The 18,993-nt window shown below is 41.0% G+C and overlaps 1 protein-coding gene across 4 annotated transcripts in view; it reads left to right on the plus strand.

Annotated features, from left to right (window-relative positions):
• DAAM1 (dishevelled associated activator of morphogenesis 1) overlaps positions 1–18,993 on the plus strand; it is a 163,061-nt gene that overhangs the window by 112,224 nt on the left and 31,844 nt on the right. For 3 of the 4 annotated variants that reach the window (XM_080809656.1, XM_080809658.1, XM_080809657.1), the window contains exons 5-15: positions 984–1,078; positions 3,177–3,510; positions 4,102–4,212; positions 4,330–4,433; positions 5,776–5,842; positions 6,041–6,158; positions 6,598–6,736; positions 7,047–7,105; positions 10,295–10,482; positions 11,034–11,333; positions 11,641–11,748. In XM_080809656.1, the coding sequence (XP_080665782.1) occupies positions 984–1,078; positions 3,177–3,510; positions 4,102–4,212; positions 4,330–4,433; positions 5,776–5,842; positions 6,041–6,158; positions 6,598–6,736; positions 7,047–7,105; positions 10,295–10,482; positions 11,034–11,333; positions 11,641–11,748 (1,623 nt within the window). Of the gene's footprint in view, positions 1–983; positions 1,079–3,176; positions 3,511–4,101; positions 4,213–4,329; positions 4,434–5,775; positions 5,843–6,040; positions 6,159–6,597; positions 6,737–7,046; positions 7,106–10,294; positions 10,483–11,033; positions 11,334–11,640; positions 11,749–18,156; positions 18,187–18,993 lie in introns of all 4 variants that reach the window. The other variant, XM_080809659.1, reaches the window with a different exon arrangement.

Genomic DNA, 18,993 nt, shown 5'->3' on the forward strand with positions numbered 1-18,993 from the left:
GAACAGGATGATGGCAAGGGACCAGCGGTTCTGTGGGTGAAGACCCCTGAGGTCATTAAGACTGGAGGATACTTTTAGTACAACTAGGTGATCATGAGCTCAAAGGAATGGAATAGACTTTCTCACGAAGATAAACCTCACTAGCACCCATGACTGTAACGTCAGCTGAGATCTTCCTGAAAGCCTTGCTCTTCTGAGAGCGGCTCATAGACCTGTGGAATCAGCACTGCATGGGAACTGGTCAGAAGTGCAGCATCTTGGGCTTCCCTGCAGACACAGCAAACCAGAGCCCTCGTTTTAGCAAGAGCCCCAGGAGATCCATGTCCACATTAAAGTTTGGGAAGCTCTGCTCAACAGATGCCCAGGTAGGGAGGGTGTAAACCTCCCACCCGCTCCCTCAAGCACACACTCCACAGCCTCATTTCCAAGTGATGTTGAATCATTTTTAGAATTTAAGTATATACTCTGAAAGAATTGTTCATCTTAGTATCGTGTCCGATTTGATTGTTCCTGTTAAATGATTTGGCATAACAAAAAGTGTAGAAGATTCTACTTTTCGGCTTGAGGATTACACAAACTGCTGTGGTTTGATAGTGTCATAGTGTCACTAACTTGAGTTGCCAGAATGCTGTATTTAACTGCAGATCCAACCTTCTTTCTATCAAATATAAATAGTAATGTTTTCATCAGAGTGTAGTTATAGTTATATAACTATAGTTGGACAAGTTAATCTCTATCGAAGATTTCTAAACATTTCTTAAAGCTTTATCTAAATTTTGAAAGAACATTCAGTAGAGGTAACAAATTTGGAATTCTTAGTACTTTTGCTCTATATTTTGGTTTTATAGGAATCCTAGTAATAGATTTATTAGTTGTTTATTTGTATTAAAAGTGATAGTAGCATGTAATCTGTGGACTTGTCTTGCTTATATCCTAATTAAATCATAGAATTTGAAGAGGTAACTTCAGTTTTCTTTGCATAGAGAAAATCTCTCCTGGCTTTAGAGAAGGAAGAGGAAGAAGAGAGAAGTAAAACTATAGAAAGTTTGAAGACCGCACTAAGGACAAAGCCAATGAGGTAATTCTTTCCTGGATAGCATGTATTACTTCTCTCTCTCTCTCTCTCTCTCTCTCTCTTTTTTTCTTCTTCTGCCCTTTCTTTCTCCCTTCTTTCTTACCCTCCGTTTTTCTTTTTTCTGCAATAGCCAAACTTTCAAGGAAGTCTTAAAAACCTTCAGTTGAATCATGGGTGAAATATTTTAATCATTGAACATTCAATAAATTGGTTTTCTTCAATTAAAAGATATGCAGACAGCTGTTAAGATGACATAAATTTGAAAAGACAGAGACTAGCAAGTGTTGGTGCAGATGTGAAGAAATCACAGCCCTTGTACATTGCTGGTGGGAATGTAAAATGGTGCAGCCACTTCAGAAAACAGTTGGACAGTTTCTCAGAATGTTAAACATAGCGTTGCCCTATCACCTGTCAATTCTACTCCTCAATATGTAGCTGAGGGAACAGGAGTGCTCATGTTTACAGTATTCATAATGACCAAAAAGTAGAAACAACCCAAATTCTATCAGCTGATGAATGGATAAATAGAAGGTGATATATCCATACAATGAATTACTATTCACCTCTGGAAAGGAATAGACTATTGATACATGCTACAACATGGGCGAGCCTTGAAGTTATTTACGCAAAGTGAAAGAAGCCAGATGAAAAAGGACAGCATATTGCATGATTCCATTTCTGTGAAATGTCCAGAAAACATCAATCCATACAGACAGAAAGACCAAACCATTCAGAGAGAAAGATTAGTGGTTTCTTAGGGTTGGGGAAAGGGGGAAATGGTCCTTTGGGGATGCCTAGAGTGTTCTGAAATCAGATGATGTCAGTGGTTGCACAGCTCTGTGAATATCACTGAATTATACATTTGAAAGTATGAATTTTATGACATGTGAGTTTTATCTCAATGAAACTGTTACTTTAAAAAATGGGCAGTCAGCCTCCACTTGTGTATCTCTCACACCTTCATTTTCCATTAGTCTTTAAGGTTTGGTGGAATGTTGGGTTGCTTATAGGTACATTTCATTAATATAGGAGCTGTGAATGAAGCCACTTGATTTAACCAGCTGGGCTATATCTGCATTGTGTGACTGCATGAGATGGCTGGAAAATAAAGATTTCCTTTTCTTTATTTGACTATAAAATGCTAACTAAGAAAAATATATTGATTTATCAAAAATCCTATGCAGTTGTATGACAAAGGTTTTGTACCAATCCTAACTACATCAGTATTTTCCTATTTGTGTATATGTTTGCATTCTCAGATGTTAATAGGTATCCAAAACTAAGTAAGTTAGGAAATTTCTGGAGTAGTCATATAAACAAGTTATGTTATTTCTGAAATTTTCAGAGTTTCACGTGTATATGTGCATCGTGAATTTTTCTCATTGTTCAGCTTACAGTAAATAAATGCCATGGATATCAATTAATGTGCAGTAACAAAGGCTCACTTTTGTTTTATTTTAGCAGTTTATTTAGTTTTTTAAGTAGGCTCCAGGCTCATCATGGGGCTTGAACTCATGACACTAAAATCAAGAGTCACATGCTCTATGGGCTGAGCCAGCCAGCTGCCCTTTATTTGTTTTATATATAGGCATTCCCATAGCATGTCCTACAAAAGAAGGGTTTTGCTACAAAATGTTAGTAATATAGATTATCATTTGACAAGCAAATATCCTGGAGTTTAAGGATGTTCTTTGACTTTCGTTGATATGGGTCAGTGGTTAACATAAAGGTGTTTAGGAAGCTATGATAACACAGGACTTTTTTTTTTTTTTAAGATTTTATTTATTCACTTGACAGACAGAGATCACAAGTAGGCAGAGAGGCAGGCAGAGATATGATCCATTCATTGGTTTTGTTTCTTATATCGGTTGAGATCTGTTTATCTCAAACAGAGATTATTTCACATATCTGGTAGAGCTGACCGTTGGGTTTGTGCTGAGGAAGGGGTCAGGAATTCAGAAGACTTCATTCATGAGGTCTTTGATACTTCAGAAACTACATCTTCCTTTCTCCTGTCCGGGCAAAACTTTTCCAGTAAGGGCCATTAGAAAATCGCTAAGAGACCTAAGTCTGATCCATTTTAACCTTCTTCTCCTGCCAGGTTTGTAACCAGATTTATCGACTTGGATGGCCTGTCATGTATTCTCAACTTTCTAAAGACCATGGACTACGAGACCTCAGAGTCTCGAATACATACCTCTCTCATTGGATGTATAAAGGCGCTAATGAACAACTCTCAAGGCCGGGCTCATGTCCTGGCCCACTCTGAGAGTATTAATGTGATTGCTCAGAGTCTGAGCACAGAGAACATTAAAACGAAGGTGGCCGTGCTGGAAATCTTGGGCGCCGTGTGCCTGGTTCCCGGGGGCCACAAGAAGGTTCTGCAGGCCATGCTGCACTACCAGAAGTATGCCAGCGAAAGAACCCGCTTTCAGGTGGGCGTGCTCACTCTTCACTTTGTCATCCACCCTGTCTGACAGGTGCTTTCCTGGCCCTGAAGGGGGATCATCACTTAGGACTCCCCTCTGTGGTGATGACTCAAGTGTTTCCTTCCTCTTGGGTTTTAGTACCAGAGTAGAATATGCTTTCAGTAGTTGATCAACCTGGGATTTTAGATTTACTGAATTTGAAAATGTGGCCCTGCTTCCTACCACACATCTTTTGAATCCACTAAATGCAGTGTTCCCTGAAATTTCACAGGTTACCGTTCCTGATTTAGTATCAATATAAACAGTGAGATTATGTCACCGTATTTATACTCAAATATAAAAAAAGAAGCCAAGTCAAAAGCACAGTCTTTTGTACTTTGCATACATGTATAAATGGACGTAGGTGATGTCGGAATTTTGAAAGTAGAGTGTTTTGAACATATTTAAGAAAAATAAAAGGTGGCTTTTCTATGGATCCACGTGATTCTGAGTAAACGCAAGATTTAAAACATTTACTTCTGAGTATAAAAATCAATAAAATGAGTGTAAGATTAGTGATGATTCCATCCTTTGTTTTTACGTTTGTATCCTTGGTAGACATTAATTAACGACTTGGATAAAAGCACAGGGCGGTATCGAGATGAAGTGAGTCTCAAGACTGCCATCATGTCCTTCATCAATGCAGTGCTGAGCCAAGGTGCAGGAGTGGTAAGAACCTTCCATACTATTCTTGAAAACATGTATTATTAAAGACTAATCTTCTTAAAAAGGTTTCTGTGAGGCCAAAAAGCATAAATATGTGTTTTACCACCCTTTCACTTTCAGGAAAGTTTGGACTTTAGACTTCATCTTCGCTATGAATTTCTGATGTTAGGAATTCAACCTGTAATAGATAAATTAAGGGAACATGAAAATTCAACATTAGATAGGTAAGTCAGATTGGTATCATCTGAGATAGCTCATGCTTTCTTCCTTGTACATAGTGCCTGTGACTTGCATGTGGCCTTTCTGTAACATAAGGAGTTGGCTCCCAAATATTAGTTCAATGAATGGTGCTTTTATGTTAAGACTTTGTCAGTGAAAGAAGTAACACACTGTATAGAGAACTTAATGCGGGACGTGGCATCAGACTGAATCCACGTCCTCATCCTACCTCCTAACTTGCTATGTATTCTGGTCAAGGTGGTCAATTTTTCTGAATCTTACTGGTTGGTCCCCCCCCCCACAAGAAATAGTGATAATAATGATGATAATGATGACCACTATCTTTTGTGGGTTGTTATGAAGATTGGCTATAAGACATGGAATCTCTTGGCACCATGAGAGGCATTCTGTGAATGTGAATTTTCACTCTATTGTTCATTTGCTCTTGTTTGTAATCATTTCACTATTTCTGAGCTATCCCACTAGCTAGCTCTCAGACCTTTCCTTCTACTGCACTTCTTCCTCATTCATGCACTCTGAACATGCTCTTCTCCTTGGTAGTCTATGACTATGTCAAAATACTTTTGCCTCAGGGCCTTTGCACTTGCTATTTTCTCAACATTAAAAGATCTTACCACAGATATCTAAATTGCTTATTCCCTTCTTCCCTTCAGAGAGTGCTTTTCCAGCAGTGTGTGTACACAACTCACATCACGTCCCATCATTCTCTTTTCCCTTTACCCTGATGTACCTGTCTTCATAGAACTTATCCTCAGTGTCTAAAATACATAGTAGGGGTTCAGTAAATACTTGAATGAATAAGTGAATGACATGAGTATTTCTTTGGTGGTCTTAATTCATCAGTCAGGCAAGTGTAGATATATGGACTTATTTTTCTTTCTTTCTTTCTTTTTTTTTTTTTAAGATTTTATTTATTTACTTGGCAGAGAGAGAGAGATCACAAGTAGGCAGGCAGAGAGAGAGGCAGAGAAAGCAGAGGCTTAACCCACTGAGCCACCCAGGTGCCCCAGATTTATTTTTCTATAGGGAGTCTGTGAGCAGAATCTGGACTTGATTGTTTTTGGATTTGATAAATATTTATTAATTGTCTACTATATACCAGCCATCCTAGGTTTTTAGGTTTGTCTCTTATTGTGATCTCCTTTCAGTCAGAGTATGTCTTTTTCCTTAGAACAGTTAATTAAAGGCATCCAAATTTTGTTGTCTTATTTCTTTTAGAGAAATCTCTCTATATTCAGGAAAGGCCATCGTATTAATGTCCTAATTCCCATGTGCTTGTGTTTGTAGGATGTTCTACTTTTAATATTCTCTTTTATTGGATTTCAGACATTTAGATTTTTTTGAAATGCTCCGAAATGAAGATGAACTAGAATTTGCCAAAAGATTTGAACTGGTAGGTATGCTCACGATTATTCTGATTTAATTCATCAGCTCCGAGAATTTCCCTATTGTGTGTTGAGTGGACAAGGACTGGGTATAACCTGCTGCCCACGTGGCAGGATTAGCTGGTTGCCTTGGATTTGCTTACCTTGCTTTGCAGATACTGAGGATATTGGCTGTTTGACTTAGATTTCTTTTTCATATGGAATAGGTTCACATAGACACAAAAAGCGCGACTCAGATGTTTGAACTGACCAGGAAGAGGCTGACCCATAGTGAAGCTTACCCTCACTTCATGTCCATCCTGCACCACTGCCTCCAAATGCCTTGTGAGTGTGTTTGTGACTTACATGTGTGTTTTCCGAATGTTTGGACGTCATCCAAAAGACCTTGTCTTCTGAGCAGTACTGATTAGGTTGGGTGCACACCAGGGATTCCATACCTTGGTTTTGTGACAGTCCAGAGTGTCTCCACACAGCTCCAATTGTGAGCTGTGTATTGTGACATTCCAAAACTGAAGTGAATTATAACCTAGTTTGATTTTAAAAATAAATATATGCCTCACAACACATTTCGAAAAGGCTAGAAAGTGCCTCTCAATCACATAAGTGATCACTGCATGTCAGAATTCCAGAAACTTTGGGAAGTGCTGGTGCAGATGTAAACATCTCTGATTCTGTGGCTCTGGCGGGTGACCACTATTGAAAAATATTCATCCTAGTTTAGAAACAACTTGAAGTATTTTTCCACCATTCTTTTCTTTTTTAGATAAGAGAAGTGGCAACACCGTTCAGTACTGGCTACTACTAGATAGAATTATACAGCAAATAGTTATTCAAAATGACAAAGGACAGGACCCCGACACCACACCTTTGGAAAACTTTAACATTAAGAATGTCGTACGAATGTAAGTTTCTTATTTTGCGATCTGTGAGATAATAGTCACCATGTAAGACATTTATTTTTTCCCTACTTTAAAATAGCAGCTGGGGGAACTGAAATGTTCTAGACGTCAAAGATGAGTGTGTGTGTGTATATATATATATATATATATATATATATATGTAATATATCTGAGTAACATCCGGGTTTAAATGGGTTTCAAGCATACTGAGGGCTTTCTGTGCAGCGGACTATTTTTGTACCTAGAGAGCATGTATTTTGGCAGTGGGCCTTTTATGTTTTTTGTAATGAATACTCCTTTAACTATTATACAGGTTGGTTAATGAAAATGAAGTTAAACAGTGGAAAGAACAAGCAGAAAAGATGAGAAAAGGTAAATAATGAGGCCCCGACAAGAGAAGAGGCGGCGTTAATGGTTAATTGGGCAGCTCTGCCCTCTGTATATTTTAGAAATGTGCGCGAATACTTCTTCCTGACTTTAGTGCATCAGTCTTTCCTTTTTCCATGTCTTAGGGGCATTTTTGCCCTGTTTTCTCTTGAATCAAGCTATTTTAGTTGTCATGCTGATTGCCAAGTATTTTATCCTTTTATTATAATTATGTAAAATTTTTTGAAAGAGCTTGTAGCATTTGGTGTTTGGTATTCATTGATTCAAATTTTCTTAACCACTGCTCCTTCCAGCCCTCCCCGCACCTCCCCCCAATAACTGTTCATTAAGTCACAGTAGGTTTTAAGAAATGTAATAAAGAACAGCAGGGATGACCCAGAATTTTAAAAGGGAAACCCGGGCCACTTGGTTTCAGCAGCCCCATTCGCCGTGTGACCTTAATTTGGTACCAGTTATAAAAAGAAAAATCATGTAGAAAACCACTGACCGTTGTAGATATATACATTATGAGACTTTCAGAGACCAGCTCTTGGTGAGTATTTGAATATGTCTTTGGTATTAACACTCAGCATCAAATGCCAAGAGGGTCGTTTGTGCCTCTTGCTGTGCCAGCGCAGAGAAGGGACATAAGTTGCCCCACTTCCTTCAGAATACAACAACTGAAGTTGGCCCTTTTGTAAAAACAGTCCTATTCCTGGCCTCTGCTCTTTCACTATGCTGGCTAACTGACTTCCTTTTCCTGGTCCAAGTTATTTAGCCACAGCCAGTGAAAGACAATAGCACTTACCCCGATATTTAGTGTGTTGAAAAGAGGGTCCAAGAGATGCCAAAGCATTTCTTTTTCCCTCATCACATTTGTCCTTTTCCATTGAGCAGAAAAGCAGAGCCACCACTGCTAGCAGGAAATACCGTGTGTGAAGTACATTTATATTACAGGTTCCTCACGTAAGGAACATTGCTCTCACATAAGCAAGGTTGCCACATACATTTTTTATTAATAGATTCCAGAAACTGTTATAGAAAGAAGAGAAACATTGACGAAGAGGTTGGGGTGAAGAGAGATTATAACGAAGAGAAGATGGTCGGGGGGATCTCTAGGGGTGTCCTCTAGAGCATGGGGATTCAAGGGTGCAAGCTGAGGAGAGTGTGTAGGACAGAAGCTTTGGAGTCATTCATTTGTTCCATGGATGCTTGTCTAATGCCTGTATGTGTCAGGCACTGTGCTGGGCTCTGGGTGTGTGCGTAGGCAGTCACGTCCTCTTCTCTACTCTCCTTCCTCTGTGAGATGCAGATTACACCCAGCTCGCAGAGCTGTTACAAAGATTAAATGACAAAGCAAATAAAGAAGCTTTAATGTAGTGCCTGGCACATACGGTTGCATAGTAAACAATAGGGACTGTGGTGGGATTCTCCCCGCTTAGGTGGTACCAGAGATAATGGCCAAGTTCAGTGAGGTCACAGGGAGAGTGTAAAAAAGGAGGTACTGTAGATAAAATTTATTCTTTTCTGAAAGCTTCAGGTAGCAGGGATGTATTAAAGAGGGCATACTTGGATGAATCAGAGGGTGGAGGCTGTGAGGAGATGGGAAGTTCTCTGGACCTAGAAGGTGGAAATAAATTGGTGTCCTTTTTGGAAAGAAGCCTTTTGGCAGCAGCTTCCCAGACCTGGTATTATATCCGAGTCATCTGATGGGCATTTGAAAACCAATTCCTAAGCCCTGTTTCCCCAACCATAGAACAGACTCCCTAAATGTTAAAATCTCTCAGGTGGTTCTGAGGCACAGCTGGGTTTGTCAAAGCTTCATGACCAGTGATCAGAGGCAAGTCTTACAATTGTGGAAGAGGAATGAAGTGGAGGTAGAAGAGGAGAGTGGGGTGCAGTGAGGTCATTTTTAGACACATCTCGGAGGAATTCAGGGCGCCCTCCGCACAGCGGCAGAAGCAGACTGGTCGTTATCTTGACTCCAAGGCTTTTTAGTGGCTTGACCTCTTCTCTGTGAACTGAGTTGGGGGTACTCAGAAAGTAAGAGAGAAAGCAAGAATTTAAATGTGTTACCAGATTCAGAAATAGAGAGCAATTCTGTGTAGCTCTGCCCCAGTGGATTATATCTCTAGTGGGTTTACTAAATAAAAGGTGTAGGAATCGGGGCCAAGTATTTGAAATAAAAATCTGCAGCTAAACTTCATTAGTCTTTTTTCCCAAAGCCCCTCACTCCTGTGAGGGCTGGAGTCAGCAGGCATATTGGCAATGTAAATAAGCATTAGGCTAAATTGGATGCCTTGTTCCATTAGAGCAGGATTGGGAAGTCAGTAAAACTACAGCGGACACCTAATAGTTCTCTCCCCAGATTATGGTGATTCTCACGCTCTGCCCTTCAGGTTTTTAATGCTGAGATGATAACATTTGCTTTCACAAATTTTAAGAATTATTTATCAGAAGCATGAAATACTTCAAGTCCAAGTAGCCTTCTGAGAGGAGAACAGGAGAAGGGACTCCGTGTTGGGACAGACATGGTCTGACATCAGCATGTCCTCACAGAGCAAGATCTTCCCTTTCAGCCCTGTGCTCGTTGGACATGAGCCAGCAACCTAGCTAATAAACAGTGGCTTCTCTGGTTCTCATTTCTAATTTGTGAAAAGAGGCTCTTTTTTTTTTTTTTTAGATTTTTTATTTATTTGACAGAGAGATCACAAGTAGGCAGAGAGGCAGGCAGAGAGAGAGGAGGAAGCAGGCTCCCTGCTGAGCAGAGAGCCCAATGTGGGGCTCGATCCCAGGACCCTGGGATCATGACCTGAGCCGAAGGCAGAGGCTTTAACTCACTGAGCCACCCAGGTGCCCCGAAAAGAGGCTCTTTTAATATTCGTTTTCCCTAGAGTGATTAAAGGGCCATTTTTATGACAGGATCCCGAAGTAAGTACCAACCAGGCCCCATTCTCCTCCGCAAATAGGGGCTCACACTTCAGGGTCTCTTCTGTAGCTAATAATGTTCGTCTAAGGACCCCTCCAAGTACTAACACCGCGGAGCCCCGCGAGCTGCTCCCTTTGATGGAGAAGAGGAATAATATTTACCTAATAAAGAGCCTCACAATCATCCGCAGCCAATTTTCTGTTTAGAGAAAGGGCTTCCACTTTGAAGAGTTCCCTGTTTCCATGTCCCATTGTTTTCTTGTGTAGAGCACAATGAATTACAACAGAAATTGGAAAAGAAGGAGCGCGAGTGTGATGCCAAAACCCAAGAGAAGGAAGAGATGATGCAGACCTTAAATAAAATGAAAGAGAAACTTGAAAAGGAGACTAGCGAGCATAAGCAAGTCAAGCAGCAGGTGGCGGATCTCACAGCACAGCTCCATGAGCTCAGCAGGGTGAGCGCGGTGAGGGCCGGGCGGTGGGCCGGGTCTTGGCAGCTGCCGAGGCCTCACTTACCCTGGAGCCCCTCACCTTAGGCAGACAGCTTCTGCCTGGGGGATAAATCCCGGTGATTTATCACAGGGGTCGGAAGACTCGCTGCCTCTGCTATCGTGTGGGTTAGGCAGCAGAGGCGACGTGAGGGTGTGCGTTTCTAATACAGGTCCTCTCATCAGAGCAGAGGGACTCACACTGACTTCTTGAAATGAAAACTGATTTTGTGAAAACCAGACCATGATGTTCCAAGAAGTGAGACATATGTGAATGAGTGCTTTACAAATTAGCCCTGAGGTCCCAGATACAAAGGGCTGACTCAGTTGTCCCTGAAGAGCCTAACGCCCATTTGATTTACTGCCCCTGCAAACCCATCTTCTAAGAAGTATGGATTTCTCTATAACATACATTTTAGGCAAAGTTTCAGACTCTCAGAATCATCCAATGAATTTAATTCTTCCGCTGACCTTCTTTTGTCCTTTTTTTTTTTTTTTTTTTTTTTTTACCTTTTCAGAGAGCCGTCTGTGCTTCAATCCCAGGTGGACCCTCACCTGGAGCTCCAGGGGGACCCTTTCCTTCCTCTGTACCAGGGTCCCTCGTTCCGCCCCCACCACCTCCACCCCTGCCAGGTGCAATGCTTCCACCTCCGCCCCCTCCCCTTCCGCCAGGCGGCCCTCCCCCTCCCCCGGGGCCACCTCCCTTAGGAGGGATCCTGCCACCTCCTGGTGCTCCACTGGGGCTGGCACTCAAGAAGAAAAACATTCCGCAGCCCACAAATGCCCTGAAATCCTTCAACTGGTCTAAGCTGCCTGAGGTAAGCCCTTTGTTCTAATTTTCCCTCTAAGGGATAGCATTAGCAGCTCACAGTGTTGTGCCTGCAAAGGAAAACAGTCCTGGCTGTTAATTGATTTCATTTTCTAGTATGGACTCGGGTTCTCGCTAGCTCAGATATTTACGTGATAAAACTGGACTAAATGGCATGTTGTCTGAAGCCAGCCCACTTTGAGCATCTGGTAAAATGAAAAATTGGGGATAGTAGCAGTTTGAAAAAAAAAATAACCATGTCTGTTCTTTTTGTGTATTAACTATAACTCTAGCACTTTTTAACTTGTTGTTTGCAGAATAAACTAGAAGGAACAGTATGGACTGAAATTGATGATACAAAAGTCTTCAAAATTCTAGATCTTGAAGACCTGGAAAGAACATTCTCTGCCTACCAAAGACAGCAGGTAACAACACGTGCTCTCCAAGGTGCTAAAAGAATAAAAAAACATCATCCTTGTGCGTGGTCCCTGGGCCATCTGCCACCCCATGATGTGATAGGCATCTTAGTTCTAGGCTGTTGGGTCTACCCTGGTATGTTCCTGCCAAGCAGCGTGGTGTGTGTGTGTCCACATGTGTGTCTAGGTGCCCGTCAGTTGTGTGTGTGAACGTGTTGAAGCTCATACCCTGGTGTGTGTTCAAGTTCTTATCTCCTTTGGTGGAGGCGGTTCTTTATGTTATTATTATCACTTATACTTAGTCCAGAAGGGTCACCAGGAGAAAATAGTACCAGGAGAGCTACCTAACTTGTATTGTTCCCTCACGGGGTGTGTTTCTCAAGCCATTTTCGTATATCTGGCTCTTAAATATATATGTATATATATGTACCAAGTGGTTATTATCAGAAGTGGACTGCTCTGAAGTAGGTGGAACTTTTAGAAGTGCAGAAGTTTGTAAATAACTATAACTTGGCAGCTAGCTAGAACCTCGAAGAGGAATTCTGACTGTATGTCATGAACCTGAGAGACTCAGAAGTGGGGCTGGGAAGGCGGAGCTAATTGGTGGATGGCACTGATACAGAGAGGACCAGAGAAGCTTCTGAAACTTGAACAAAGCGTTTGTGATACTAGTGAGAATACTAGTGGTACGTGGTGCTTGCTGGCTGGCTGTGTTGTTGTGACCAGGTAGCAAGCGTGATGCCATAAGCCCCACATGCCATAAGCCCCAGTCCCATCTGGGTGGTACCTCTTATTCCTAGAGGTGGCATCTTAGTAGATCCTCCTAACGGTAGACAAGAAGAAGTCACAGCAAGGTAGCTGGGTACAAAGAATTTCAGAAGAACAAGGAACAGGTGGAGTAGGGTCCCAGTCAGGCACCTGGGAAGGGCTACATTGTGTCCTGGAGCATGAGCAGGAAGATTATTCAGGGTGACCAAAGAGATGCTGCAGAGAGCAGAACAGGTCTTACTAGGAACTCCCGGATGGCAGGCATCTGCACAGGGGCTTTCCTTGGGCTTTGCTGGGAGGTCTTTAATGCCTGCAGGAATCATCCCGGGCAGTGTGGGGGGCATCCTCAGGCAAGCTGCACACTTCCTAGTCTGCTTAGGCGGGGCCTGGTTCCCAAGGAGAAGTGTCTCAGAACAGAACAAGCAAGCATCGGGAAAAGATGGGCTGAGGCTGGGGAGAAGCAAAAGCTGACACATTTTTATTTCAAAACCTTTGATGCATCTGAACTTGAAAAGGTAGTGTATGCCTTTTAGTCAGAATATTTCACCGGGAGGGAAAGCTTCTCTGTAGTGCATTTTATGCTATGCTAGTAAAGTACGAAAATGCAGATGGTTGTCTGTTATGGTAGCAAGACCCTAAAACAGGAGCCCTCAGCTGGGACCTCCCTCCCTCCCCCGTAAGTATGAAGCAGTTGTACACACAAAATAAAGGAAAACAAAGAAAAAGACGATAAGACATGCCCAGTAGCTTTCAAAGGACCACCGAAGGGTATGTTTCCCGGCCCTCATATGGGAGGTGCTTGGATCAGGCTTGTTCCTGATTGGCTGCGATGGGCTTCCTCTTCTCCTGACCCAGGAAGGTGTTCTCTGGGTGACATTTTAGCAAATTTCCTGGTAGAAATGATCTTCTGACCTCGTTGCACATCCAGTTGATTTCCCACTTCAGTTTTGGTCACTAATACTGGCCCATTCTGGATGCCTAAGGTGAAGGTTTGGGAATTCAGAGAAGTAAATTAAAGGAAGGGAAAACAGCAGTTATTCCAAATGCTGCTGTTCAAGTCTGAGCACGTAGGCTGCATTTACTATGAGGGCAGGTGGTTAAAAGACCCAAGTTTACAAGACTCGTAATTAACAGGCTTTCAACAGAAGGTGCAGAAGGATGCTGCCAAAGTGCTCTGGGACAAACATGTGGACAGTTCTCAAGAGCTCTGGGAGATGGGGTTGTAGAAAGCCCAGCAATTGGGTAATTGTCTCCTAGCAACCAGTTGCTGTTTAAGTAATCAGTAGTCATTCCCGTCAGTATAGACCAGAACATTTCAGTTGTACTTAACACTGAGTAGACTGGTAAGTAGAATCATTTGTGACATTTTCAATAGCACTTCCTGGAAAAAAAATTTCAACACACTTGGCTCAGCTTAATTGAAGTATGTTTCCTCTCTTGGTGTAAGAATTTGAGATGAGATTTTTCAACCATAGATATATTTCCCAAATGAAGGTAATTTGAGCCATTTTATTGAGTTTATTACAATGTTGAGAGACAAAAAAAAAACAAACTAAAGATGCAGACATTCTAGTAGAAATATTTAGGACAGAGTAAAGGCAATGGGGTGTCTGTCATTGCGTGTTCCCTAGTCTCCTATCTAATGGCAATGTCTAAGACCCATGCATTTTCATTTTAATCTTGGCAATGCACTATGTAATTATCATCACACTTGAACTGCTCTCTTTTCCACTCCCAAATGAATACTGGGAGCCTATTTTTTTCTATGGTATCTCCTCTTTCTTCTCTCCAGTTATAAAACCCTGATTGGATTGCCTGAACTTCAGCCAGTTGCTTGAGCAAGTCAGTTTCTCAGGCAGAGGAACACTTGAATGCCATTACTTGCATGCCTGTAACAAGAACACTACACAGAATAAGATTTTGAACAAAATCTCAAATATGAGATTAGTATAATTTAGGTGAACACTGATTTATGATATTTAGGTGAGATTTTATATACATATGTACACATACACAAAAAAATGCCCAATTGATCTGAGAAATATTTTATCATTAAAATCAAAACGTATTTATAATGTCTGCTTTGTATATGAAATACTTCAAAGGTTGCAGATGTATTAAACTGTTACAGAGGTGTACGAAGCAACTTGCCATATAAAAGCAAAGTGGAGGACAATCTGCAAACAACCATAGTATAGGCTAAAAAATGACAATATTAAGTATCTATTACATTTTTGGTGCTGAATACGAAATACACAGTCCCAATCTCATCAACCCCAAAATTTAATTTTTGAGGCACTCTTATAGTTACTTTTTTATTTAACCCTCATGCCAGCTCTATGAGGTATTATTCCTATCTCACCGATAAATAGAAATAGGGCTTAGTTTATATTCAGTGTCTGAACAGGTGGCACAGCCAGGTTACAAGTGGCATAAATTCTCAGTTTCACTTGGTTCTTACGCAGTGCTCTTGTTGGTGGTGAAAGTCAGGCTTTGTAAAGGATTGTCTGTAATCGCAGTTTCAAGAATAAGACCATTTCTATTCAGAATTTTTTTTTTCAATGTGGATAGCAAAGGTGTGCAGAGCTGATTATGTAGGCTTATGTGCCCCACGAAATGTAATTTAATAGCAGGCAGTTATTCCCCTGCTTACATTCCAGAAGTTCATTTGAAAGTCAATTTCTTGAATCTCAGAACCTTATTTTCTCATTGAAACTGTATTATGCGTGATTTCCAGGCCAGCCACAAAAGACTTACTTTAATACATAATGTGCATTGCATAGCAGTACTGTTTCAGATAGAGTTAAACAATATTCATTTTGGTTTTGTGGGAAATTTTCCTGTTGGGAAGTTGTAAATTCATTCTCCCTATTTGTGGAGTTGGGTAGAGGAAAGTGAATGTCCCTTTTACCTAAAGGGAGTCATATCTTTGTAGCAATAAATTAACAGCTCGTATCTCCATTCCTTCTCAGTTCTTTGCCTGAGGACACTCCTTTAGCAGCATTTAGTATAACATTTGAAAGCCTCTCTGCTCTGATTTAGGGAACAAAGGATAACTGTTATCCCAAGCTCCTGAATCTGACCTCTCCTGCTAATATGTAATAGACAAGTCATTCTTGGGCTCCCATTTGGAACATTCAATGCTATCTTATCATTTTTTTTTAATATAAATGACCAAAGAATTTTTCTTTCTTTTTACATTTTCATTATTCTGTAGATCTAGATTTTACATTGAAAAATTATGAATTAGGATATTTATTTCAATAATCTTGGCCCTTAGCCACAGCACATATAGAAAGAAAATTATGAATGATGGTTTTTCTTAAGCCCAAGTATAAGGTAGAGACTCTGTAATTGACTCCATGGTAAGAGTTAATTAAAGGCAAGGTTTTGTACAAATAGTATATATTTCTATGAATAGTATGCATTTTTCTAGAGAGGGGTCCCTAGCTTTTATCAGATTTACAAAGGGACCTCAACCTCAAAAAGATTAAGAACCATTCAGGTAAGGATTATTATTATCTGTGAAGTGTTGAAGCATCTTGTCATTGCAGAACTTTATCTCTAAGAATCTGTCAGCATTGATTCCTGAAAATGCAAGTCCCAGCTTTGTTTCCCAAAGGCCTACACCAAAAATCATCTGAAAAAATCAGACACATCCTATTAGGTAGAACCAAATATAGGTGATCTTACAGTGTTTGGCCCAAGCCAATTAGGGAATAATTTAGAAGTTTCAAGAAGAATGGTAACTTATTTGAAAGAGGCCTGGAAGCATCATTATTTTTAACATACCGCATCTAGTAAGCTTTGTGATTTTATTTAAAATGTGTTGGTTAAAGGACCCCTAAAGAAGGGAAATCTTAAGGCTAACAATTAACGAAACTCTCCCATGGCCTTCCTCATCCTCACCTCTGGAAAGATAAGATACCTTACTTAGCTATTAACTGTTACCCTTCCTCCTGCTGCTGGTACCAAATGGGAGATCCGGACCAGCTGTTCTTCAACTCTGTGGAAAAAGAGAGCAATAGGAGAACAAAATGGGCTTGATCATCAGCCCAAAAGATAATTGTGTAATAGCTTCCAAGTACCAAACTCATACATGTGTGTCAGGTACTGTACAAAATGCTTTCCATGAATCTTCATGTTTAATCATCACAATAATAACCCAGTTGTTAATTCATTTTGCAGAGAGTAAGACTGAGCTGCAAGCCTCACACCCAGTCAATGATAGTTGCCTAAATCCATAGCCCACTACAGTGAAGGTCGGAAGTCTTAACTTTCTGGTGGTGGGAACTTATGGAGAGTAAGTTGCTAGAGAACTTAAAGAAGTTTTTTTTTTTTGAAGGCCAGACAGTAAGAGCTGAATCTAAGTTCAACTTGTCTCCTTAAGAGAGAAAAGTAGGATAAGATGACCTCATGGAATTCACATCACCATAGTTTTTTCTGCCCTTGGAAGGAGACACTGCTTTCACAGGGCAAGTGTCCTAAGGAGTTTCAGAGTAGAAAACCTGGGTGTTAAAACCGGGACAAAAGAAAAGTGTGGCATCAGAGAAGCAAGGTTTCTTGTGGTTATCAACTTATTTTTAAATGCCATTCTAGAAAACCAATCCGTCCTTGTAAGGGTGGAGCAGAAGAGGGACACGTTGTGCTTCCCACTGGAAGAATGATGTGGAACGGCTCATCTTAGCTATGCTGCCGGGGCCGGTGCAGCCTTGAGGAATCTGCTGAACAACTGCTGGTTGTGCAAGCCGTTGGCCTGAGAGCTGGGGTGTGTTTTGTACACCAAAGCTTCACTCATTCCAGCACAGCAGAAACATGTAAAGAAAGCTGGAACTTTCTCTTAATGTGTCAGTTGCTTCTCCCTCTTTCTCTTCTTCACTCCAAGTCTCGTCTGGAGTATTTCAGGAAGAGGCTGCTGAACCTTGTGTGCTTGAACAGCCCTGAGGCAGCTGCGACAGGGCCACCAAGGGACCGCACACAACATGATCACGTATTGTCTCTTAATTGCACATTCTGTCTTTTTCCTCATACCTACCCACAGTGCCACCAGGCATTGTTTGGACTCAGGGGATCCTGAGGATTAACATTATTGACCTATATTGTTGAATTTGTCTTTTGTATTTTCTTAATCCTTCCTTATGGCACAAGAAGACAGGAGATTATTTCAACAACACCCCCCCCCCCAGCCGCCCACCCAAAAAGCCTATTTTGCTGGTAGGACATTACCATGGGAGTAGTTTCCTCAAGTTGATGGAATTGATTGATATTTTTCTGCTTCAAGTGAAAATCATCATGTTGAATAAATGGAGCCCATTTCTCTTTCAAAGAGAATTTGTTCCTTTCCCAACTTGGGTCTTTCTGGGGTGTCTAAGTCCTTTCTTCTCTGAATTTGATTTGCCCGCATTGAAAATGGTATACAGCGCATGTCGTTTTTCTCTCCTCAGAATGCTTAGTTCGCACTCTTCGTTGTATCTTCAGTCAGACTCTCCCATCTTCATCAACTCTCATGGCTGGTCCTTGGGGCATAAATCCTCTCTTACCCTGTGTCACTGATTTCCTTGACTGCTTTCACTTTCTCCTACTTGTTGCTGTGATTTCTGAACTGCATGTGTCTGATTTGCCTTTTCCATGCCTCTGCCATGGCTGTAGGATTTCTTTGTGAACAGTAACTCCAAGCAGGTAAGTAAGCAACCACCTAAACTTTGCTTACTATAACTTCTTGGTTCAACATAAGCTCAAAATGTCTTGGTTATCCAATTTTTTTTTTTTCCAGATAGTGTAACTCAGGGCTTATGTAATTCTGCATTGGGTTTCAACTCTTAACTGATACTTAGAGGTCTGCCTGAAAATCTCAGCATGACAGAAGACAGTTGACGTTTGATCACATGGTGCCTCTTACTATAAATTTCATATTGTCTTTGTTTTCCTAAACTGTTACACAGTTCCAGAGCTCTTTGGTTTTCTTATATTTTAAAAATGCCATGATCCATTTTTAAAATTGATTCTGACCTCTAATAAAATTAAAACTTGCTACTTATCAAGTTAGTCTGGATTTTCACCTTGATGCCCAGTTTACATAAGTAGTATTTTATATATAATTGTTTTTTGCCTCTTCCACCATAAATTAGGACGGGCCATCATTGCTTACAGCTTTTTGTACAGCAGCGGAGTACACAAAGTAGTGTTTTGTTGTTAATTCAAGTAACGGCACTCATGCCTTGAACTGCGCCCTGTCTGTTATCCATCAGACTCCAGGGTGATGAAAGGTACCATCTGGGCTTGGGAGCTTCCTCTTGCACATGAGGACGTTTGGCAGGATTTATTGTTCAGCTTTTTGAGTGCTCAGGATGCAAATGGTTCTGGAGTGAATGGGCCCTGCAAACGGCCAGGACTGGCAATGGCAAGCCTCAGCCGAGCTTGATTCATAGTGACAGTTCTTCTGTCTGCTATCCATAGGGATTTGGGGGACAAAAGGAGGGCACCACT

Source organism: Martes martes, assembly GCF_963455335.1.
Source record: "Martes martes genome assembly, chromosome: 7".
Lineage (NCBI taxonomy): Eukaryota > Metazoa > Chordata > Mammalia > Carnivora > Mustelidae > Martes > Martes martes.